At 46.0% G+C, this 23,919-nt stretch overlaps 1 protein-coding gene across 3 annotated transcripts; it reads right to left on the bottom strand.

Annotated features, from left to right (window-relative positions):
• Positions 1-975: 975 nt before the first annotated feature.
• On the bottom strand, positions 976-22,860 carry SUSD3 (sushi domain containing 3). 3 transcript variants are annotated; one of them, XR_014934656.1, is made up of 6 exons: positions 22,746-22,860; positions 11,080-11,268; positions 9,480-9,627; positions 7,122-7,456; positions 6,834-7,001; positions 976-1,376 (listed from the first exon to the last, which is right to left on the bottom strand). XR_014934656.1 is itself a non-coding variant. In XM_015874829.2 (5 exons), exons 1-5 carry the CDS (start codon positions 22,828-22,830, stop codon positions 1,169-1,171), a joined length of 798 nt encoding a protein of 265 aa, XP_015730315.2. In that variant the 5' UTR covers positions 22,831-22,860; the 3' UTR covers positions 976-1,168. The 3 variants fall into 3 exon arrangements, 2 of the variants coding, with proteins under 2 accessions (XP_015730315.2, XP_085372637.1); XM_015874829.2 differs by lacking the exon at positions 7,122-7,456; XM_085516511.1 differs by lacking the exons at positions 976-1,376; positions 7,122-7,456 and adding an exon at positions 3,950-3,968.
• Between the last annotated feature and the right edge of the window lie 1,059 nt (positions 22,861-23,919).

Below are 23,919 nucleotides of genomic sequence, written 5' to 3'. Positions count from 1 at the left end.
GATTCTCATTTGCTTTCATCTCCCTGCACAGCACTCCTTTTCCTCCTAACAATAAATAATGTTTATGTGAGCAATAAAACCAGCTCCAGGGGGTGCAGCTATCATAAACTGAGCACAGTCCCAGAGGGAAAGGAGCCACAAATCTCATGAAAGACAGTATGGGTGTTGTTTCCTTATCTTCTTGTAGCTGTGCTGCCTCTTGGATTAGACACCTCAATAAATGACAGTGAGCAGTGCTCCACATAGAGGCACTGAATGTACCCAGCTGCACTGCTGCTTCCCATGGCCTTCTGTGCCAACTGGTACTTCAAGCATGCATCCTGTGCTCTTTGTGGCTATCAGAAGCACCTTTCCCCTGGCGCTTCTTGTGCTTCTTAACTCCCCCCTTATTAAAGCTGTTTTGCACCTTCTCCAGCCTCCCTCGTCCTTCACAATCTCCTGAAGCTGCAGCAATGATGGTTCAAATTCTGCTTCTCTAACTCTTTAGTACTTTTACTTCCATTGAGGAACCAGGTTTACCTAAACACCTGCTGTCTTCTTGCCTTATTCCAGGCTGCAGTGTCAGTGCTGTGTGAAAACACATTGGGTGCAGCAGCAACTCCTCAGGGCTCCTGGACCCGCTGGGAGTCTGGGGCTGTGCCCACCTGCACCACTCCATCCACAGCCTCTAAACACAGAGCAGCAAAATTAAGTAGTAAGGCCTCCCTTATGCAAAACGAGAGGGGCTTTTAATTTAAAAAAAAAAACATTTTATTGTCGTTCTATCATACCGCTGTGTAAAAATATGGGGGATTTTTCTTCCTGAAACGCTTACAGAAAACACAGGTTAAGGAAGGTGTAATGAACGTGTAATTATCACCAGTGAGTTTCTATGAGGCGAAGACACAAACCAGCTCCTGTTCCTCTCCAGAGGTACAGAAGAAAGACATGATGCTCTGCCACGGCCACAACACACAGCACACTGCAGAGAATGGCTGCTGATGGCCAGCCTCAACATTCCTTATTTTATTTATACCAGATGTCAAAGTATTTCTGTTAAATAACCACCTTGTAATATATAAAACTTTCAGATTCAAATGAGTCATTAACTTCCTGCGTTGTCTTTAAGGCACATTATTTCGATCCATTTCGTTTTGGTCCAGAGAAGCAAGTGCACTTCAGCCAGCATCTAGCCAGGTATCTGACACGTGGGTTTGTTGGATCTATCCGTGTGTCCATAGACCTCGACCACATGGACTGAATTCACTGTGTGCAGAGCAGGGCTGTGTCCTGGCACCGTGTGTCTCCCAGTTGTGCTGCTGAGCTTGGGCAGCCGCTCACCGGCTTTGCAGCACCCTGAAGCTGCCGTGTCCCGAGTCCACTCCTCCTCCTGGAATCTGCAAGCACGAGGAGAAAAGTTAATTCAGTTTTGGTTGCTCTAATGAGAATACAGAACCTTCCGATCTGTTCTGTTTGCATATCGGACACTTTGCGAACTGCTTGTGTTGTAACAGAGGGGCTTGCATTGGCTGCAGGAAGCCCGCAGGTCAGGAGATGCAGCCCGCACAGTGCATGCAGTGGCTGCAATAAACCAGCAGGAGCGCTCGTGGGAAGCGAACTTCATACAGGAACACACAGAGCCACAGGGAAAGGGCAGAAGATAAAAGAACTGTTACAAGTAACTGCTCTGGTACAGACGCTGCAGATACAACTGTCTTGTAGAGAACATTGTATCTTGCCATTCATTGAAAAGCTGTGTTACAAAACTATTTGGGGCATGAACTACAGCTAGGTAGGGTAAAGGCATAGGAAACCACCTCTGCTTTCAGTGTAAGATGGCACTGATTAGCATGGCAGAATATAACCTGAGGAGGTGCCCAGGTTACCAGGGAAAATATAACCCCTTTCAGCTTCCTAAAGCTAGTTTTCAGCTGGGCTACACCAAACTATCCTAGTCAGAAGATATCCTGTATTCCTAGCTGAAAACATGAGAGCATCCAGGAGTGCCACATGCTGAATATCCAATCTTGATGCACAATACTTGACACTTGAGAAAGCTAAGTGCAAATTGCTGATACAAAGGAATGAGGCTTTCTTTGGTTGGTTGGTTCTGCATTCTCTTTCAATGCATTTTTATTTCTCTTACATTAAGCAAACAGGAAACATGTTCTGTAACTCCTACCATTGACACAGGGCCCCAAGAACAAACCACAGCCCACTTCCCCCGCCCAGCTGTTCCGTGAAATAGGTGGTGGAGCACAAAGCACCATGATAACCAATAAGGGGAAATGAATAGAGAAGCTCAGGGTGGGACAGTGTAGGGTGCAGCTGTCTATGCAGAAAGCAAATAAAGGCAACCAGCTCTTCTGCCGTGCCCAAATCTGCTTCCCCCTCCCCCCCCCCCCTTCTAAGAACTGCACAACCAGACAGCCCTCACACAGGGAATGGCATGGACTGTGCACTCTGTACAAGACATGGCCTGTGTTGCTTGCAGCTGCTTCACCGGATGCTTCTTGCAGTGGAATCAGCACTGAGTAACATGGTGAAGAGCAGCCCTGAGCTGCTTCTTGCAGCACTGCTGCTCTCCACACACAAAGATGTCACACAGACTGCACCGCTGGGCAGTGGAATCCTCACACCAGTGTGGGCTCAGACAGAAGAAATGGAAGCTCAGAGGGAGAAACGAGCTCAGCTCTGCCCTTTGTTGCAGCCAGCCTGGTGCCATGCACAGCCAGAGATCCAGCTCGGAATGTAGGACAGAGGCATCTTCAACCAGGCACAGGCAGTCTGACTTTTAACATGAAAAGAGATCTAATGAAAATGCAATGCAGAACCAGTACGAGCTCCCACAGCCCTTCGTGGCATGCCAGGTGCAGGAGACACTTTGGGGACTCAGACTGTCTTGCAGAAAGTCACTATTGCGGAAGTTTTGCTCCCTTAATTCTCCCACTGATACACCTCCTTGCTCTACAGCTCCTGCTGGGGAGCTCTGACAGCCACCCAGGCTGTTCTGGTGTCTTCAACTACTAGTGTTCTCCATCCAGCCCTGTAGCACTTTGTCTCTCAGCATGAGCATCGCCCCCCACTGCAGTAAACCGGCACCACAGCATGCTGCTAGGAAAAGGCCATCATATCCTTCCCCTTTGTAATCTCTTCTACTAACGTGTTTATAGAGGGAAAGCAGCTGGGAAGGTGTCCCCATGGGGCAGAAGGAAAGGTGGGAACGTGGCCAAGGGTCTTTCCCCCTCTGGCCAACAGCCATGTCCTCCATGGGCCCGAACACACGCTGACACTGTTCAGAGCAACACAAGCTTCTGATTTGCACCTCCGATGGAACCCCATATAAAAGGTAGTGGAAAATTTCAGCCTTGCTACATCAAAGGGAAAAAGAAAATACACTTAGTTTCACTGTGGAGGCCAAAGTTATGAGCTAACTTATCCAACTCTGCATACAGTTTCTTGAGTTGACTCAGAACACTGAGCTGCCTCTCCTAAGCACGTTGGCTTTTTCTTGTGTGTGAAATCTTTTCACTTGGACAACTTTTTTGTTGGATTGCCCTTACTTGCCATTTGCCAAGCATGCTGGTAATGCATCTTATAGTCAAAAAGGGTTCCAGCACAAAAATTCAGGTGCTAAAAATATCTTCTGTGGGAGACTACACTAACCTCTTTCTCTGCAGAAGAGATTTTTTTCTCCTTGATAATATGCTCCAGCTGCAGTGGTTATGTGAAGGAGGATTTGAAGCCCACCGAGACGTGGGCTTTTCCATTTGACTCACCCCTGCAGTCAGATCGCTACTTCACAGAGAATGCTTTATAACTTGGCCTAGAGCTGTGTAAAATAATTCACCTTAAGAACAGTCCAAATGTTGAATGTGCAGCTTCTTCCAAAGGCTTTCACAACAGGAGGGAAAAAATCACCAAGTTTCTTTGCTGATCTTTAGATGTATTTTTGAGCTGGGCTGGTTTCGATCTGGTTGTCCTCTCAGCTGACAGAGGTGTAAAATGAATCATAGAATGGAATCACAGAATGGCTTAGGTTGGAGGGGCACCTTAAAGCCATGTGCAGGGTTGTCACTACCAGCTCAGGCTGCCCAGGGACCTATCCAGCCTGGCCCTGAGTCCTTCACTTTGGATGGATGAATTTAACATCCTTGGTTTCATTCTGCCACAGAATCAGGGAGGCAATAGTGCACCCTTTCCAGGCTGCAGGCATTGCACTCTGGCTGCCAGGCTGCCCATGGACTGCTGTCACCTCCTGCAGCTGAGGATCAGCCTTCTGCTAATCTCCAGCCCTGTGTCACACAGCAACCAGCTGCCTCTGTTCCAGCCTTCTGGGGAAAACACATCCCTCCCATCACCCTGTGCCTTGTAACTTGCTGTTCCTACTGAGCGTTAGTGAACTATTCCAATATTATAAAGGAGCAAATAGGCTTACAGCTCCTGCATGTATGAGCTGCTGCTAAAATTTGCTATTTTTAACCTCCTTATGGCTCCTTACACCCAAACGAAGCGGCAGCCTCAACAGAGACTACACAGCCATTAATGATCCCAGGTATCTGTAGACATATTTCTCAGCATTTTAAAGCAATTTGTTCATGCACCCAAAAAGCCAGAATGGGGCTCGTTATAGTTACAGCAGTTGTCGTTAAAATCCAATGTCTTCCAGTGAAACTACATATTCATCACATTTGTTCCACACTTCAAACACAAGGGGATGAGGACCTCATTTTAGGGCAGACAGGACCAGAACAACACAACGGAGTCTGCACTGTCCAACAGCCAGGTCCTGCATTATTTATAACATTCATGTCAGCATTCTGGATCTCTGTTATGGCACCTCATTACAGTCAAAATGATCTCATCAGCAAACTAAGGCATCACTTTTGCAGATGATAGCATTGTGCTCCTGAGTTACTCTACAAAACATAACCCACATCTTACCTGCCTGAAGAAAGAAGTAGCTTTTCATTTTATATGTTACCAAAGCACTTTTGTTCCTTAAAGCAGCAAATCAAACAGTTTGGTAGACAGTGTACATAGGCAATATCTGGATTGGTCTGAAAGGCAGCACAGCCTACATCCTCATCTGGCCAAAGATCAGCCTAGACATCTCTGGAGCACAGCATGCTGAGGCCTCACCTAGTTGTGACATGCACCATTCGGTCTTGCAAGGGGTGAAGAGCTGACAGATCACTTGTTGTGGCATGAGACACGTTAGCATCATTTCCACACCTCAACCTCTGTGTATATCCACTTAACAGAAATAAACAGGAGAAGGGAACAGCTTTTACTAACCCTGATTAAGTAGATCTTATTTGGGTGAGGAAAAGGAGTGTGGTATGAACTGATAACAGGTCACGGTTGTTCCTAGAGCCATCCCAAGACCATTTTATTTGGTCTGTAACAGCATGGACACTATTTCTATGCCCTATTAGAAACAGAGTCTGTTCTTTATGGGAGAAACAGCCAGATCCCTCCTCTGCTGTGCACAGCATTACACCCCTGCTCATCCAGCTGATTTTTGCTCACTGGTCATTAGTCAGGATCACTTCACCTCTGCATCCTGGAAAGGAAGCCAACCATGGCTGACAGTGGCCTTGTGCATCAGGAGATGGGTATGTGCCCCAGCACCCAGTGCAGCATCTCTATTGCTCTACGCAGTAAAAACAGAGCTCACAGGCATTATCCTTCTGCCCTCTGCCTTCCCCCACTGGAGAACTGCACACCCTTCCAGTTTACTAAAGAAATAATCAAACAGTTGACTTCTGGCCCCCAGAGAAGCTGCTTATCCGGAAGAATTGTGTATTCCCTGCTCATTTCAGTTAAGAAAAGATGTACAGAATTCAGTAAACATAATACAGCAGCTTCTGCCCTGTGGAGTGGTGCAGATAAGCAGCAGAAGGAGCTGAGGCTCCAGCAGAGCTCTAAGCCCTGTAGATAGCCCCGTGTTTATTTATCCCTGCTATTTTACAAGCAGATTACGCTTTTTCAAAACATTTACACTGTGGAAGACTGAAGTTGTCCAAAGTTAAAAATTGCATCGTGAGACTTCTGAAAACTGTTGAGGTTGTAAACTTCATTTAATTAGCTTTATGCATCTTACTGAAAACACCCAAAGCTAAGAATTGATTAAACAGCCATCAGACTTTGCTGTGAGTGCTCCGTTGGAATAGTTTCCAGCTGCACTGTAACACAAAAACAGGTTTACAATCTGCATAAGGCCATTTTCTGCGGGTAACCACTACAAATCACAGGTACTGCTGTTCAGAAAAGCTCTACAAAGGAGCACTGAATTAAAAGCAAGCAAGGATTGCACCGTACATTACCATACACAATGACAAAGGAGCACTCAGAGGTTATCAAAAACACAATTACATGTATTTGCATGGATAGCACAAATTGCTCTCCAGGCACAGAGGGATGGGAACACCCTGAGCTGACCCTGGTCAGCTCCTCTCCTAAGGCTCTTAGGCAAGCTTGCTACCACGCAGCCTCACAGTGTAGCCACTTACCTGCTGCTGTTTAGCATCCATTTAACAAAGCCAATTAAAAACCTTCCTCTGCTTAACCTGGCACAACCTCCTCTGCAGACCAGGCTTCACCAAGAACTGCTGTAAGTAACCAAGTGCTCAGCTTTTCTGCTCTGCGGCCTTTGGGCAGCACAACTCTCACAGCACAGGCAAGCTCAGGGAAACCCATATGTTCTACCCCAGCAAGTGAGCCTGCCTGCTCCATCTCAGAGCTGCTGCCATATCCTGGCCTCCTCAGGGCAGTTTGCTAAGCATGTCTTTAGCAAATACTACCATTTCTTCAACAACCTCATTCAACCCACTACAGTTTAACAATCTTACCTGTAGAAGCCCTGGTTGTCATAGGCCATGTTAGTCACGTCGTCAAATATGGATTTATTCCTGAGTTTCTTGTTGTTGTTGTTGTTATTTCTTCCCTTATAACCGAAGTAAGCAGCGTGCATGTTCTCCAGCTCTTCAGTTCTGAGTTGATACCACAGCTGCATGTCTCTGAATAAAGCAAGGAGTAAAACACAGCACTGTGATGAACAATTGCATACCTGAGCTTTTATCTGACCATAGCCCTCATTTACTGTTTACATCTAAATCCATGTCTATTATCTCACTAACCATGAGGAGTCTGGAGAACAAATCTTATGGGGAGCAGCTGAAGGAGCTGGGATGGTTCAGTCTGGAGAAGAGGAGGCTCAGAGAGACCTGATTGATCTCTACAACAACCTGATGGGAGGTTGTGGTGAGGCGGGGGTCAACCTCTTCTCCCAGATGACAGCTACAGGATGAGAGGGAATGGCCTCAAGTTTCAATGGGAGAAGTTCAGGTTGGGTATTAGGAAATGTTTCTTTTCCAAAAGAGTTTTTAAAGAGCAGGATGAGTTTGTCTGCCTTCAGAATTTCCTTCTGGATGTGCCCAAGGCATTTCTCATGCTGCTTTCTCCAGCTCTAGGGCTAAAAAAAATATATATCACAATTGCATTCCCTGCTTTTAAAACAGTTCTAACATTCACAGAGTCACAGACAATCAAACAGGCTGCTGGGATGAGATTAGATTGGGAGGAATGGCAATGCTGATTTCCATGGCTTTTCCATCCTCTCTGGATGCAGTCCTGCTTCTAACAAAGAAAATGGATGCTTTGCTTGTGCCATAGGGCAAGGTCTGGGAGGAGGCTATGCTATAGGAGTGTGTTTGGATGCCTCTGTCTGACATCCCCCCAAATGCAGGGATAAAGAACAGGATGGCATGTCCTGTTGGATCATCAGAAACCTTACAAACAGGCTTGTAAGCAGAGGTGACCTTTTTTAGCAGATCTACTAAGAGAGCCAGAAAAAGCAGACAGGCAGATTTCAAAGCTGAAGGGGAGATGAGGACACTCTCCATGCTCTGCAGGTACAGACTGCCTTTTCTTTCAGAGATGGCCTAAAAGACACTTATTCAACCAGCCTCTTCCTAAGCATTCTCACTTTGTATTATCAAACCTGCAGCTCCTCTCTGGATCAAGAAACACTTTGTGCAGCCAGAGGTTGGTCCTCATTTTCCCACTACATTGATCTAACAGAAGAGACTACCTCTATGTGCACTTGCTCCAGCCCTTGGACCCCCAGCTGCAGCAAGGCTACTGCCACAGGACAGAGGGCAGCAGCACACTGGGAAGCAAAAGGAACCATTTGGTGTCCTGGGGCAGAACTGCATCAAAATGCCCAGTATAAAAGTCTTTTTCTCTGGTAGGAGAAAAATAACAAGACATCAAAGGCTAATTTTGACCAAACTTCATTTAAAATAAATAAAGAACAAGGACTTTGATACAGATATTCTTATCAGAAAGAAAAGCAGCAATCCTGAAAACGCCAGTCATCCTTTCCATTTCAAAATGTATTTCATGCTGTGAGAGAAAACCTAATACTATGAATGACACCAAAGGCTTCTTTGCCATGCAAAATCCTTTCAAGGGAAATGGAAAAAAAAAATAAATAAAATCCATACTTTGGCTACAGTCAGATTTTGAAATTAAAGAATTTTCCCCCAAAGAGAAATCCTGGCTCCCACCCAGCTCTGGATAAAACACAGCTCAGAGCACAGAGACCTTCACTTGGGTTCTCTCCCTCACCTCACTTCAAATGCTTCTCTGAAGCAAGAGGTGGCTAAAAATCAACAAGAAGTGCAGCTCGTTGGGTTCAGCTGGGAGCAGCCATCCCACAGAGCTAAGCCACTTCGGGAGCAGCAAGCAGGAAAAGTGAGACAGAAATGAAGCACGGGTGCACATAGAACACTTTCTGCAGCAGGTACCTTTGAGTGGACACTCTCATGAACAACAGCTGATTGGATTTAGCATTTAGGCACATTTGGTCATTCAGTCATCCTTCACAACAAGTTTTTATAATGGACTGGATGAGTAAATTTTACTTCTTCCCCTGTCTGCTTGTAATTCTGCCCACTGTCTCGTGCTTCAAGCCAGATGACAAAATCTTAAGTCTTTCCAGCTCTTATTTGTCGCATCTTTGTGACAGCTCTAATCTTGCTTTACGGATGGTGAAAGCTTTGATGGGTTTGACATGAGTAGATTGTACTTCTCAGAGGAGTTCAATGAGAGCAAAGGAATAAAAAGGAAGAGAGAGAAGAGATTCAAAGATACAGCCAAGCTTAAATAATTCAAGGAGACAAAGACTGGGTCAGGGAACAACACTTGTATGTTCGGCTCCTGCACAATTCTGGGTAGATGTGGATCTGTCCAGGTCCACTTTAGTCATTCTATATATATGTATATAAGAAAATAGGCACCTAAATACTTTTGATTTTACATCTTTCTATGCCTAAGGTCTACTCTACAAATGAAGGATTGTAAGTAGTTATCATCACTAAGGTGTTAAGCACCAAGTCCTAGGAAGGAGCTCTGCAGCTCTCTGCTGTCACAGCAATGGAGTACACGTGGCGTAAACATTAGAAGTCAGTTCTAAAAGCCTTTTCTTGACATACCTTTCAGTCCTCCTCCTTTCACTTTTCTTCACACACTTGATGAGACAGCAGGTTAAAAAAGCCATGGACATCAGCAGAATGATGGCACAGCTCACGATGGAAGCAATCACTGCGACTTTAAATCCAAAAGTCTCATACTTTGATATAGCTGCAGCGAGGCAAACACAGAGAACATTTCCAAGGTCAACATGTTGATGCTCCTATTTTCATTAAACCACACTGAAACCTACCTGCTTCACACTTCTGCAGATTACAGCTCATGCTAAGCATGTGTTATGATATTGAAGTAACTTAGCTTCAACCTAAAACTATGCAGATCTTAAACTGGGTTAATTAAAAACTCCTGTTTGTAAGTGATTGTTCACAATTATTTTAGCACTGCAATTAAACACAATGCCTTTAGCACTGCAACTAAAAAGCACAACTTGGTTGGTCTATAAAATGTGGATGAACTACCAGACTATTTTAATCAATGGCTGACAAGGAGTGCTGCAAACTGCAAACACAAATACCTTCAGGGCATGTGGGTTTAAAGAAGCCTTTTATACTGAGGATGACTCTAGGTTATGATATCCCATATGGCAGGAAGTGATCAACTGGTCTTCCTCTGTTTGAAGATGGAAGGGATGGTATCTGTAAGGCTCTGTATTGACAGTGATCTGACATCAGGAACGAATTTATCCAGACCAAAGGAGGGTGGGAATGTGGTAAGTCAAAGCTAATGCAGACCTCTGCTGGCTCATTTTGAGCTCTAAACATCTCTCACTTCAGAACTCATCCAGCTCTTCCAACACGAATACCAGCACAAGGAACAGTTCAGCTCAGCTCTACACAAAGCAGAGGGTTTCTGTCATTTATTTTCTTTACTGGAGTCTCTTAAAGCAGAGATACGAACACCTGAATTTCAGAAGGACTGATAAGAGCCTAAAGAGCTATCCAACTCCCAATGATTTAGAACGATACAAATCTGAGATACAGACTAAGCTCCCCAATTCAAATACTACAAAGCTCAGAAGTACCATGCAGTAGATTTTTGAGTCTGCTTCCAGCCAAATTACCAAATGCCTTTTAATAAATAAGAAACACAGCATGATAGGTAGTTAATGATGTTGCCATTCAAATGCCATTTGTTAGTATGGTAACTATGCCATGCAGCTGCCCACAGGCAACAGCCTGATATTGTTGAAAAAATATTACTGTGTTTCTTTTTACAGCAAATTATCTCCAGAAATGAATGCCAGCAGATTATAGGCCTGCAAATACATTTGCAGATTAGTTGGTCACATCTCTACAAGTTGCAAAGAACAGAACACCCTGTAGCTACAGAGCCACGTTTGTTCCGGGTGCAACACTACCGGAGCTGGTGATGTAAGATTGGGCAGAAATCCGATGGAGTCTTTTCTGTGTCACAATAATTAACGATGTCAGAACACATATGGAGTGCAATTACAGTCAGCGGGGGCAACTTTGAAGGAAATTGAATTTGTCTTTTTCCCTGCACAGATGTCTAGAATTAATCCTCAGGTTGTAGGAGATACACAAAGCTAAATAACAACACTGCAGCCCAGAGGGACTGGAAATGGTTCTGGTAGAGCCTTACGCTTGCAGGAGGGCACTTCTGCTGTCCACTGGGTACCGTTCCCCTTCCATATGCAGGTGATGATGCCTGGCCCCTCCAGCTGGTGCTCGACCGCGCACTGGAAGGCGATGACTGTCCCGACGGCTGTGCCATTGCCATGAATGATCTGCAGGGTGCCCAGCTGGGGAGGGGGTACGTGGCTGCACTGCCCTGCAGAACAAATACACGAGGCAATACAACATGAGAGCAGAAAGCGAAGGTTCACTTTGGTTGGTTGATCATAATCATATTTTTAAATCACCCCAAGTTAATGGCCAAAGTAAGGAACAAAGCTCTGCATGGGCAATGTTGCTTGCTCTGCCAGATGCCAGTCCACGGCCAGACACTCTAACACCAGCCAGAAGCTCCTCTGCCCTCAGCCCTGCAATGGGGTTCACTTATGTTGCTACACAGCCACTGTTACACAATGAACATTAAAAACAAACAAATAAAACCAAACAAACTCAAACAAAACAAAATTTAATCTACGAGTGGCATGGTCTCATTGGACCCATTCCCACATTGTTGGGCTCTGTGATTAATTAAGTACTCAGGATGGCATTTTCCATGCAGGGAACATTCATGACACATCCTCTCTCATGCAAACTTTTCAAGACCTAATGGACTGACCACATTCTTCAGTACCCCAGTCTATATGGTAGCATCTTATCATGACCTTAGAGAATCTCCTCATCTTCAGATGCTACTGTATCTCTGATAACCTGGGCTGAGATGAGCTGACAGCTCCCACAGCCTTTGCACAGGGAGAGGACAAGGAGAAAAGGGGCCAAAGAGAGGCATCACATCCTCACCCCCATTCACAAACACTGTTGTATCACTCATGCATTATACACTTGTTTCTTTTGTTTTTTCTCTATTTTTTTCAATACATACAATAGTTCTTTGAGACTTGAGTTATTCTCCTCCCAGCAACATGTCAGCCACCAGCTTTATACATCAAGTTTTGTTGCCACAATATTCCTGGTTTCATTCATTTTTAACATAAATGTTAATGTTCAGTCATTAAGGCTACTCTTAACATCCAACTATACTTCAGTGACAACAACAATTGCATTTTTCCATTCCCATACCTGTGCACTGACAGAACGTGGGAACTGCTTTATATCCCTCCCTTTTTTATGTCTAACACTTACTTAATAGCAGTACTGCTTCTGCATCAGAAACCAAACTTCCCTTCCCTCAGCTGATTTCCAGATGACTTCACCATGGCCACAAGCAGCCTCAGAGGCATTGGGATTGCTCCTGCAAGGCCAGAGTGGTGAACACCAAGATGGCACAGAAAATAATAAAGGAGGGAAAATATGCCTTCCAAACGTACAAGTAGAAAGAAATTGAGAGTCCTAGTAGTCTCCTCATGAACACTTGGACAGAGCTACTATGCTGATATCAAATCTATTTCATTTTTCATACCAAAAACCCCTCTGGTCATTAATTAAGCTGCTCTGATTAAACTGTAGGAGATGGGCTTACTACTGACTCATCTTCCATCTATGCTCTTAAAAAAACCCAAATGCCTGGAAAACCAAAACCAGAGGAATCTCAGCAAAACACCAAATAAAACCACAGTGACAATTACTGCTCTAATCTAAGTAAATACACACTGAGGACTGCGTTTTAAAAACATGCCTTTCTTAATTCCACATAGGTTATTACAGTTCATTTTGCCACCTCTCTCAGGCCCTCACAATGGCACCAACTTGCCTTTACAAGAGCAAACCTTTTCTAGAGTGTCATTTCCTCTATCTCCTGTCCTTCCTTCCAACATCTGATGCCTAGAACACACTGATGTGTGAGCTGGACCATCTTCTTCCTCACTTTGGAGTGTTACCAGCTCCTGTCTTTACCTAAAACACCCAAGATGCTGTGAAAAGCCATCATCATAAGCTGCAAAAGACCTACATCGCTGCATTTTACTGCTTCAAGGCTACTTTTAGGTACCAGATCACATACTTAGAGCTCATGTTAGTGACACTTCTAGCTACAAGAGATGCAGAAAGTATCTCAGAGCCAGGTTTGATTCAGGTTATGTTTCTTCAGACTCCTAAGCAACCCTCATTAGACTCTTTCAGCAGACATACCAGTTTACCTGGAATCATTACACAGCCAAAGAACAGGTAATTTAGCTCCTGATGCCTTCTTCCAAGACTTTATCTTTAATCCACCATTGGCCATTCTGACTAACACGTGGCTGTTGCCAGCGCTCTTTACACTTTCCTGCATTGCCCTTGCCCATAATTGCATATGTAGAGTGATTAAAGCCCCAGAATGTCAGAGACCTTTTGTCATTATTATTTAAAACTACTTCCTTCACTTGATCATTACAGAGACCTGCAACAGCCTCTCCTTTGCCAGCGTCCCATTAAGCTGTGGTTATTTCCTTGCTTTGGCCAGGGCTGTAATAGCATTATGTCATCCGCAGATGACATTCCTGCACGGATGTAACTGAGGCAGTAATTGAGACTCCTTGACAACATCCAATAAGTGATACAATTTTGAAAGCTTCTATACTTGGGTTTACACAGAACCTTAGCTAAAAGTTCATCAACTGTACTCCATATATCTGCATCTGGTTATACCAGAAATGCCGTTTCTTCCTCTTCTAAGAGCTTTTCAAAGCCATTTCTTCTTTAGCCAGCATCAAAACATTAAAGGCATCTATTTTTTTTTAAATTTATTTATTTATTATTTTTTTTGTAAGAGCTTTTATTGAAATGCATAGATGGGATTTTTGCCAGAACGAGCTTGCTTGTCAATTTTATCCAAGTTCAGATTTAAAATCTCTGGATCAGGTTTGCCCTAATTTTCTTTGGCAACAGTCTTCTAATAATTCATTTGCAAATCTCTCTTGTGAGCTCTAGCATCCCTTTCTATTAATGATCCATGAAGTCCTTGCAGTTACTCATTGCACCCACTCTTCTGCGAGGTTACTTTTATCTTTCCACTCCTTGAAAATTACTGTTTTAGTGTGCTCCCACCCTCATATTTGTACAAGGAGATGTTCTGCATGGATCTATTCTTTGAATGCTCTCCAGGAAGGCTTGTCTGACTACACCTGCTACAAGGAGGAATTTTTGTCTTCAGCTGTGGTCTGTGTTGGAGGCTGCATTGGCTGCTGAAGTAAAACACCAACACTGCACAGACACTCTAAATATCTAGAAAATATCATGCCTTGGGTTGCAGTAACTGTCACTAGTCAGAAACGTAATGTTAGCTAAGAGCCATAGACATTGCTTATTTCACTTTTGCAACAGCTGCATCTCAAGCCTCACAGAGTGATGCTTGGCTGACAGCACATACATCTGGGAGAGAGGACTGCAAGGCATTACCGTGAGCCTATCAGCCGTGTGTGAGTAGTTCACAATAAACATCTCCATCTATTATGTGCTGTTTAGTTTTGACTGGCTTCATGGCTTCCCTCCTAGATTTGATGCATCTCCCAAACCTAGTTCCCATGACTCACAAGTTGTTCGCCCATCCCAGGTTTGTGCCCTGCTTACATTTTAAGATAGAGGCTGCTGCTTCTAAGCACAAGAAGAAAACTCACTCATCCCTATGAAGCAAAGGCTGAAAATCACTTCTGGATTTTGAGCTCTAAGTGAAGCAGTGAAGAGAACCTCTGGTTCATTTGACTCATTACACAGGACTCACAAAGCACCTCATCCTTGCTGCCCATTATCCAAAGCACTGCTTCAGCTGCAGTCATCGCAGACCAGAGGCCATCAATGGTCCAGTTTAGGCACAAGAAGCCAAATACCTTAAGCATCCTATGGGCACACCTGCACACTGTTGTAAAGGAAGAGATCCTTCACACCATGCATTTCTTCAATTCACGCTAAGAGGATATTTGGAATCTGACGCTGCTGCCAGACAGGACAGGAGGGCATTGGCTATAGCAAATAAACACATTATTTCACATGACAAATAACTGTCCCCAAAGTAAAAACACTGAAGTTGAGCATGTTCTGTAAAATTCTTAATTCACACAAGCCACTGAGTTCAGAAAAATCCAAACACAGAATTTCCAGGTGCTGAAACTTAAAGAGTAATGTAAGAATTAAGACAAAATAATCCAAAAAGCCTCCTTCCATGCCGAGACAGGGTTGTCTGCATTGCAAAATCAATTTGTCAGGAAGAGTTACCATATGGTTTTACTGTCAGCATGTTGCAGATTTATGTTTCGCTGATAAGGAAACAGAAATGAAAGAGTAACTGAAGAACGTTTGCCCATTACACATTGCCTGTGCTCCTTTCTCCCTCCACACAGCAAAACACAGCAAATGGAAATCAAATACATTGCGTAAGTAAATGCCAAAATGATCTAAAATACAGCAGTATCTATCTGAAAGCATTTTGTTAAGATAGCCTCTTGCTGTCTATGCAGAAATAGAGCCATCCGTGACTTCACCTCATTATTCCCATACACGCATAATTCAAGCTTTTGCTTTGCTTATTGTTGACTACTTAATGCAACTAAAACATGCTGTAATAGCCAGATGCCAGAAATAGACAGAACATTAGGTTCTATAAACCCTGAAGAAAATCAGCAGGCTGATGATATTATTTCTGCAAGTCTATTTTCTTAGAAAAGCACTCATTAGAAATCACTGTTCCTAAAGTCACAAGCATAACGTTGAACATCCGCAGCGAGCTCACAGAGGAGCTCTTGGAAGAGCTTGCCATGGGAGAAGGAAGGAAGAGTGGGAACGCACCCACAGCCCACACACCTCCAACTGGTCTGAGGACCAGACAGCATTCCTTGTTATACAGCACCTAAAGAGCTGGTTAATAAACTGTAAGTATAGATTAAGTTAACCACTTTTCAGCCAATGGACTCTACTTGGATTGCACATATAAGAAGAGCCTATTTGCTGCTACATGCAAGCCCAAAACTCAAGCTTGCTCCTCTTAATGACTTTTCCTCATTCTGTTCCATAGATACAACTGACTTTTCAACACATGGCTTGCAGCACACCTGGCAGTGATGGCAGAGCCATGTAGCGTGGTAGCACAATGGGAGCTTCCCTTCTTGTGGCCCATTCGGGGCTTTGGAGAGCTGGGATCCATCCAGACCACAGGACCCGAAGGGTCATAGAGGGGACAGGAGAAGGGATTGATTAACAGATTCCCTTCTGTCCTCCCAGCGTTTTTCATCTGGCTTTTTTGCCTTGGCGCATCAAACATGCTGCAGTGAGATTTAGGAGTCAGCACTAAGCACTTCCCAGCTCTGAAATGCTCCCTATCTGCAGGGTTGCAAGCAGCTTTAATCCATGCAAAACCCAAACCTCACATCACCGAGATGCTAGATTAGGGTGTGCTGACAGCACACGTACGATCTGCTCCCATTTCAAACATAAATTATGTTAGGAATTGGTGTAAAATTGTTCTTATTTGTGTCTTTCATGTTACTCTTAAGCAAGGATTTGTTCCAGTTGCTATACTGTCATCTCTGTGATTGATTTTTTTTTATTTTATTATTATTTTTTTTTGCCAGCTTACATCAAAGTCAGGTTATTCTCATCTGTAGATTTTACTCTGGGGTCCAGCAACAAGGACAATACTGAATATGTTTCCTATGGGAAAGATTAATTGAGAAAGAAAAACCCGATGGAAAATGAGGTATTTGATGAAGGCCCCAGTAAAGCAAGAAGCGAGAACAGATGGGTTTTATGTACATTATTACCCTGTTTTCCAACAGAACTGAAAAAATGGGTTATGGCACTTGTGAAAATTTAACAGTGTAACTGAACAGGCAGGATCCACGAGGCAAGTGTGTAGCATTCATCTCTCTCTCTTCACCATTATTCCCATATTAGAAAGAATGAAAATGGAAAAAAAAAATAATAATAACTGTTCCACTGTGGAACACACCAGAACTGTGCCTTAATGTGAACTGCTCCCAAATAAAAAAGACCCATCGCCTGCTTTTGTGACTGTTCAGTGACTGGAGCTACTGATGGGCTCCTCTCTCTCTTTGTCACCCCAAAGCAGGTGATAAATAAACAATACAACTCGCAGAACACACAGTTTGTGCCTTAGTCTCTAAAATAAAGACCCAAAATAGGATAAAATTATGAGGAATAATTTGAATTGAGCTTTTCACCTGCACTTGTCTCAGACCCCAAATGTACAAGATGTGCTGGAGAGACAGAGCTAAATAAACTGAATAAACAGCTACACTATACAATGCTGGGAAATCCACATTTCAGCACCCAGCTTGGTAATTAGGACCTCACTAATGTGGATCAGGTATTGGTGGGACAGCAGGCAAGCTTTAGGAGCATTCAGTCTTCAGCAAACCATTTACCATGCTCTCCTTATCTGAACGCTCCCCCTTCTTGCAGAGATAACCAAGAGCCCATGAACGCTAGTAGCCCCACCAGTATTTACAAGCAGCTTCGTTCTCTTTACCAGCAAGTAATCAAAGGCCAAAAAAGAATGGGTGAACACAGCAAATGGTGAGCCCACCTCGGGCAGGAAAACAGAGCAGCACTCAAGTCATTCCTATAAAAGGCTTTATGGACAAAAACTGATGATGTCCCAATATCAGAGCTGAGCACTTTTAGATATACATATATATATGGATAGATTGATTGACCATGTTGCTGATGGACATTTCTGAGGTCTGGAGACATCTCCAGGTACTTTCGTGTAGAAATCTGACAACCTGAGCCTTTCAACTAAAAGCAGATGCTCTGGTGGAATCAGCCTTTTGCCTTTGTTCCCTTTAAAATGCCAAAACCACTTGTCCAGCCAGTCCTAATACAATACATCACTAGCACCAGACCTACCAGTGGCCACAAGACAAGACCCTGATGTCAGAAAATGCTTCATCTTTGTGGCTTTTCACCTACACAGTGGTTTAGCACTTCTAAGGAGGTGCTAAACCCAGTAAAACTATTTAGCTTTTTCTCTTTATAGGTGAATTTCACTAATTTGATATTGAACCTGCAAGCAAGCAGGTAAAAGTCCAAATCCTGCCATACATTTGGGCAGGGCAAAGGCTGCTGTTCTCACCATGTAGTGCTGCCAGGTCCCCCTGGATCCACACAGCAGTGCCGTGGCACAGCCCCAGGATGCTCCCCACTCACTACTAAGTGCAGCCACACGCTGGGCCCCACACACCTCACTGCAGCTGTGGGCTATCTGCCTGCAGCAGCTGGCAGTGACACTGATAAGAGCAGATGAAAAAGCTGCTCGCTCTGGTCTGACAACTGCCCCATGGTGACAACCTCTGCTGGATGGAACTGGAGCCAGGGCCTGAGCTAACTGCAAAACCCACCCCAAAACAAGAGCTCAGAAGGATGAAAAAAGCTTGCTACCTTGTGTGGAAGCATTCAGTTTTGGCCCAAAACAATTGAGCATAAGAACTGCACTCACACAAAGCACTTACTTGAAAAGAACACAGAAACCTTCTGCTCATCCCCATGGCTTACAGCTCCCTGCTACAGGAACCCTCCTGAGAGCTGGTTTTGCAGCCCACATTTCTCCCCTTTGCCGTTCCTTTCTCAGTTTGCTGCTTGAAGCTGCTAACTGCACACCAGAGAACTGTGACCTGGCACTCACAACTGTTAGCAAGAATTCCTGTGAATAATTGATTTTTTGAGACACTGGCCTGAAAGAGTTAGCGATAGCACGTGATTTACTGTGCTGATAGAAACCATTCATGAACTGAGAAAATAACAGTCAGATTTAAGAACCTCCTGCATGGTTTCATGGCTTCTAGTCTCCCCCATCTCCTTACTGCCAGGTTGGGATCTCCTGGCTATAAACTTAGCTCTGTCTGCTTTAACAGTGATGGCCGCGCACTGCAGTTTCTCCTTGCTTGCACAAAACTGCACTGCCTTAGAATCACAGAATCATTTGAGTTGGAAGGGACTCTTAATGGTCACGCAATCCTATTCCCCTGCAACAGACAGGGACACCCACAGCTCCATCAGGTGCTCAAAGCCCAATTCACCACCACCTCTATGGGCAACCTGTGCCAGTGCCTCACCACTGAGTGTAAAGAACTTCTTATCACGTCCAATCTAAATCTCCCCTCTTTTAGTTCAAAGTTTTGCTTCACTAAAGGAAAGGCAAGCAGTTAACCTGTCCTCTTCCCCCACCCAGCAAGCAGTGGGGTGTTGGGTTGGCCCTGCACCTGCATATGGTTCTGCTGCCAGCAAACTGCTATCAAACCAGGCACCCATTGATTTATTTTGGTGAGCACTTGCTCATTCTGCAACTTCTGCATTTCTCACCGTCTTCAGATGACAAAACAAAAAGCAAGACAGGCAGGCTTCCTGCAAACACAAAATCCTCTCCCCATCTCTCTTCAGGCCCACGGCACCAGTCCAAGCTGCTCTGCACAGCAGCACAGCTGCTTATCGGCAACAGCATTTGAAAGACAGCACGACAATAAGATGCCCAAGCACAAACCAGCAACTATCCCACATGCTGCCTTGTCCCTGTCAATTGATTGAAGGCAAAACTCTGCAGTGCCAGCTCCATTAGCAGTGACCAATAGACTGAGTACATCGTGCTGATTTCTGATGGGAGCCCATGGTCCCCTGGCTCGGCTAAGTGGGAACACCCAGGACAGCAAACCCAGTCCTGCCCACAACCAGCCTAGATTGAATTTGGGTGGTTTGGGCTTTATGGTGTGAAGCTGACTTCTGATTTTTGAAATACTGATGTGCTGGGTCTGAGACATTTGGCTCATTTCATTCCTTAGCTGGAAGTTATAAGCCTAGACATAATTCATCTCTATATCTTGGTAATTTAGGAGTAGCCTGGACAAGGTATTGGAGAATACTGCAGGGAACAATCTTGTGCTGTGGAGGACTGTGCTAGACGACCTCGTAACTCTTCTTCTCTATTTTGCACCATTCTGGAGTTTTCATGACAAGTACAAAAATCATTCTCCCAAAGCAATAACAACGCCTGGTACAGGAGCTAAAGGCGAATGGTTGGAAATCTGTGGCTGCCACTTCTGGTATCTTATTTAATAAAAAGTTTCACTTTGATCTTGTGGGAGAAAAAGGAAGTGGAGATGACAAGCCCGTATGTTCCACGTCACCTCACATTCTGACCTGCAGGATGGACATTCAGGATGAACATTTTCTCTCCCAGTCTAGAAACTGAGCTTTGGACCAGAGGAAGGAGCTGGGACCCAGCTCACCACCCACATGCAGCACTCATGGCTCTGAAGCACAGCTTTGGTTTTGCTTTCCTGGAAGAGCAACCAGAAGCTCACAGTGATGTGTCTTCAGTTTCTGCACTGGCAGAGATAAACTCAGTGCAAAAAAAAAGCTGTTTGTAACAAAAGAACCAATATCATGAGGGACACCAAAGGCACACCCAGCTCGGTACACCCCACCAGAGCCACGACAGCCACCCAGAGCACGTACACAGGGATATCTCCCCCAACAAACTGCAGCCTGGGTCGGTCCCAACCCAGAGTTGATGCCTTACCCTCAGTGCTGCCTGCCAGGTGACTTCTCCCAGGAACCCAGGGGGACACAGCACTCACAGCACCCTGTGTGTACACAAGGTGAGAGTGAGGGAGGCAGCAGGAGGAGCTGGGCACACCATCACCGTACATCTATGCTGCATGAGGCTGTCAGAGCCTTAAGTGGTCAGGCATCAGACTGCAATGAACTCCTCCTAACTTCTTTCCCATTCACAGACTAATTCAAGTGGAAATCTTGAAGACTTTCTGTTCATCTGCTGCAGAAGGAGTGCATGAGGGCATCTGTTTGTGCTGCCATTCCGGGATGGAAATATTACTCAATCAAAGCAGCAGTGAGAAATGATCACCGATAAGAACACAATAAATGAAATACACAGCAGATGTCATCAGCTCTCCTTAGAGGTCATTTCTCCTGCAAATATCGCTGCATAAATAACATCACGTTTCAAATAAAGCATCCTGAGCAAGAGTTTAATTTAAAACTATACAAGTAGTTATAATTTAGCCATCCAAACCACTCAGCTCTAACAGCAGCACAGCCACGTGGAGCAACCAATTGCCATTCGACCAAGGTGGGGGGTGTGCAGACCTGCAGAGCAGTAGGACACAGAGGGAGCACCTACAGAAGGACTGCTGACCCCACACACACACTGCCATCCAGCCCATTGGCCCCCACAGCTGCAGACCTGCTGCTCCTCACAGCCCTTTTGACTCCAATTGACCTCACAGGTGTGGCAGGCCTGGGGAGGGCAGTGCTGGTTGTTCTGGTTGGACACAGCTGGGAGAGCACTGCACAGCCATGGTACAACCCTCATATAGGTTTCTCCCTTTCAACCTCTCCACACAAAGCCCCCCAAATCCTGTTCTTTACCGAGAGGAGAAATGACTCCTGAACAGCACTGCAACACACACAAAGCTATATTCTCTCCTTCTGGCTTCAAAAGCACAGACTGTAGAACACCTGCTTTTTCTAGGTGAGGAATACAGTGATGCAGTTTGACCCCACAGTCAGGTTTGCAAACACCCAAGGCATAAACTGAGGGGATTCCAGGCCGACTGCCATTTGTTTGTCACAGATCCCACATCTCTGGGAGCTCTGCCACAGATCAGCGCGGGACACGATTACATGGGATCAGGGGGCTGAGCCCTGCCCAGCACTCCTTACTGCGGGCACAGCAGGGCACAACCGGCACAGGCAGACACATGATGTTACAGAAGACAGAAAGCTCAACGATTAGTAACAATAGCATAAATGAGAGCAGCAGAGCCTACGCTCGCATTCGAGCTGTTAATTCTCAAGTACGTTTCTCAGAGCCCGCTCCATATTTTCAAAATGAACTGCTCTATTAGATTCAAATTAAATGCACAGTTAAGCACATTTAAGCGGATGCGACTCAAAAGCGCTGCTACTCTGTCAGCCCGGAGATGTTTTTGCTTCTTTCTGGCGACGTAATAAAACACGGCTCACCGACAGCGCCCGTGAGGATGCGACCACAGTGAGATGAGAGGGCAGTGAGATGAGAGGGCGGCCGAGCAGGACGGCTCCGTGATCCGGGAGCGCTGTAGCCCCTCGGCCGCGTCCCCCCGCATCTCCTCGGACCCCGCGCCGTGCAGAGGTCACAGCGTTAGGGCCGGACTCTCTATCAGCTCCTATTACCATCAAGTTAATCGCCCCCCAGTCAAAGTGATTCTCGGAGGGTGTTAGGCTCTAGAGGGTCGAGTTGAGTAACGAAACCGGAGGGTTGGAAGGGGAACGAGGGATGAAGAGGAAGCAAAAAACCGGTGATTCATTTCCCATTTTACTCCTCGGTGCAGCACCCTATTTCATTAAAACACCGATATCTCCATTTTCTCCTCTCTCAACGTGCCTCTGTTGGAAGCTCCGCTGGTTCCCAGAGCAGCACTCGCTACGTGCCGGACCTTTCCCTCCGAGCACCGCTCGCTTTCACGCCTCCCGACCCCCGCAGCCCCACGCCGCACCAGCCTCCGAAATTCACCCGGTGCTGCCCATCTGGGGCACGGCAGCTCCCAGCACGGGCTGTATCCCCTGACCACGGCCGGGGAGCTCCTGAACCGGGGGCTGTTGCGGGGACACCCACCCCCAGCCAACCGAGCTCCCGGCCCGGCACCGGCGGGGATCCCCCGTTCTCTGCCCGCATCCCAACCTCGCCCATACCTGTGTACCCGCGGGATCCTCCGCCGTCCCGCCCAGGCGCAGCGGTGCGCGGCTCGTCCGGCCCCGGCGCAGTGGCTGCCGGCATGGCTCCTCTGAGCCGCTCCGCTCCGAACCCAGCCCAGCCCCGCTGCGCAGCCCGGCAGGTGCAGCCCGCACCGCCTCCGCCCGCCCTACACCGCCGGGCCGGGCTGGGGAAGCGGGGAGGGGGGGGTCTGAGTCCCACGGGAGCCGCCGCCAGCCCAGCCCGCCCCGCCCTGCCGGCACCCGCAGGGCTCAGAACGGGAGGAGGCGGAGGGAGGCGACTGTCGGAACGCTGCCCCAGCTCCTACCCGCTGATTGACCCACAGGGCTGACAGCCGCATCTTTATGCCGGGGTTCGGCTCAAGGTTTGGCACGTCCTGCTTATGGCTCGTCCTGCTGTTACACTGCAGAGCTGTGTGCGTGCTCACGCTTGGTCTTCAAAGTTGTGGCTTTTTGCAGTAGGATCTGAAACTAAACTTGATAGATAACGTGAAGGAGCAGCGGAGGTATCACCCTATTGCCTACAGCCGGGTGGGACAGCAGCTGCTCCGCTAAACGGGTGCTTTGTGCTCATCTCCCTCACTGCAGCACCACGTCTGACATCCTGCTCCCGTCACCCGCAGCCACTTGTCAGCCGGCAGCACGCAGTGAGGTCGGGGCTGCTGGCCACAGAGGTATGCAAGGCACCCTGGGGAGCTGGGTGCAGCCAGAGGAATACAAAGAACAAAGAGGCACAGAGATGCTTTTCCCTTATGCCATCACCGCTATGCCTGCCATGCTAATAATGAACACAGCGGTGCCACAGGTATGAGGTGTGGGCCTGCCCTGTGCAGAGCTCTGGCTGCTGATTGCAACAAGGAAGTTATGCTGACCCGATTTCTGCAGTTCTTACTTAAGTCCAGCCGTAACAAAAGAGAATTTTCTGCAAGTAAGGTGCTGCCACCTGCCTCTGAACACCAGGGACGTGATTTCACTTTCAGAGCCACCCCTCCAGCACAAATTGAATTTAGTAATGATCAAAACAGTGGGAACAAATACAAGAGATAAGGGGAGAGAGAAGGAGGAAAACAAACCGTGTCTCAAAAATGAAGATGGCTTTAACACAGAAGTGCCATTTACCGCACTACACCCCTCCACTTGGCTGCCAGCAGCA

Source organism: Coturnix japonica, chromosome 15 (assembly GCF_054131305.1).
Source record: "Coturnix japonica strain WE chromosome 15, WE-NBRP24, whole genome shotgun sequence".
NCBI lineage: Eukaryota > Metazoa > Chordata > Aves > Galliformes > Phasianidae > Coturnix > Coturnix japonica.
Note: the sequence above shows the minus strand (reverse complement) of the source record. Positions and strands in the feature narration are given on the sequence as shown.

Excerpts from the sequence above, each read along its gene's own strand:
- SUSD3 (XM_015874829.2), bottom strand. The coding sequence starts at position 22,830 with ATGCCGGCAGCCACTGCGCCGGGGCCGGACGAGCCGCGCACCGCTGCG. Across the intron at positions 11,269-22,745 it reads AGGATCCCGCGGGTACACAG|GGCAGTGCAGCCACGTACCC; the intron begins GTATGGGCGAGG and ends TTTGTTCTGCAG. Across the intron at positions 7,002-9,479 it reads GAAAGGAGGAGGACTGAAAG|AGACATGCAGCTGTGGTATC; the intron begins GTATGTCAAGAA and ends TGCTTTATTCAG.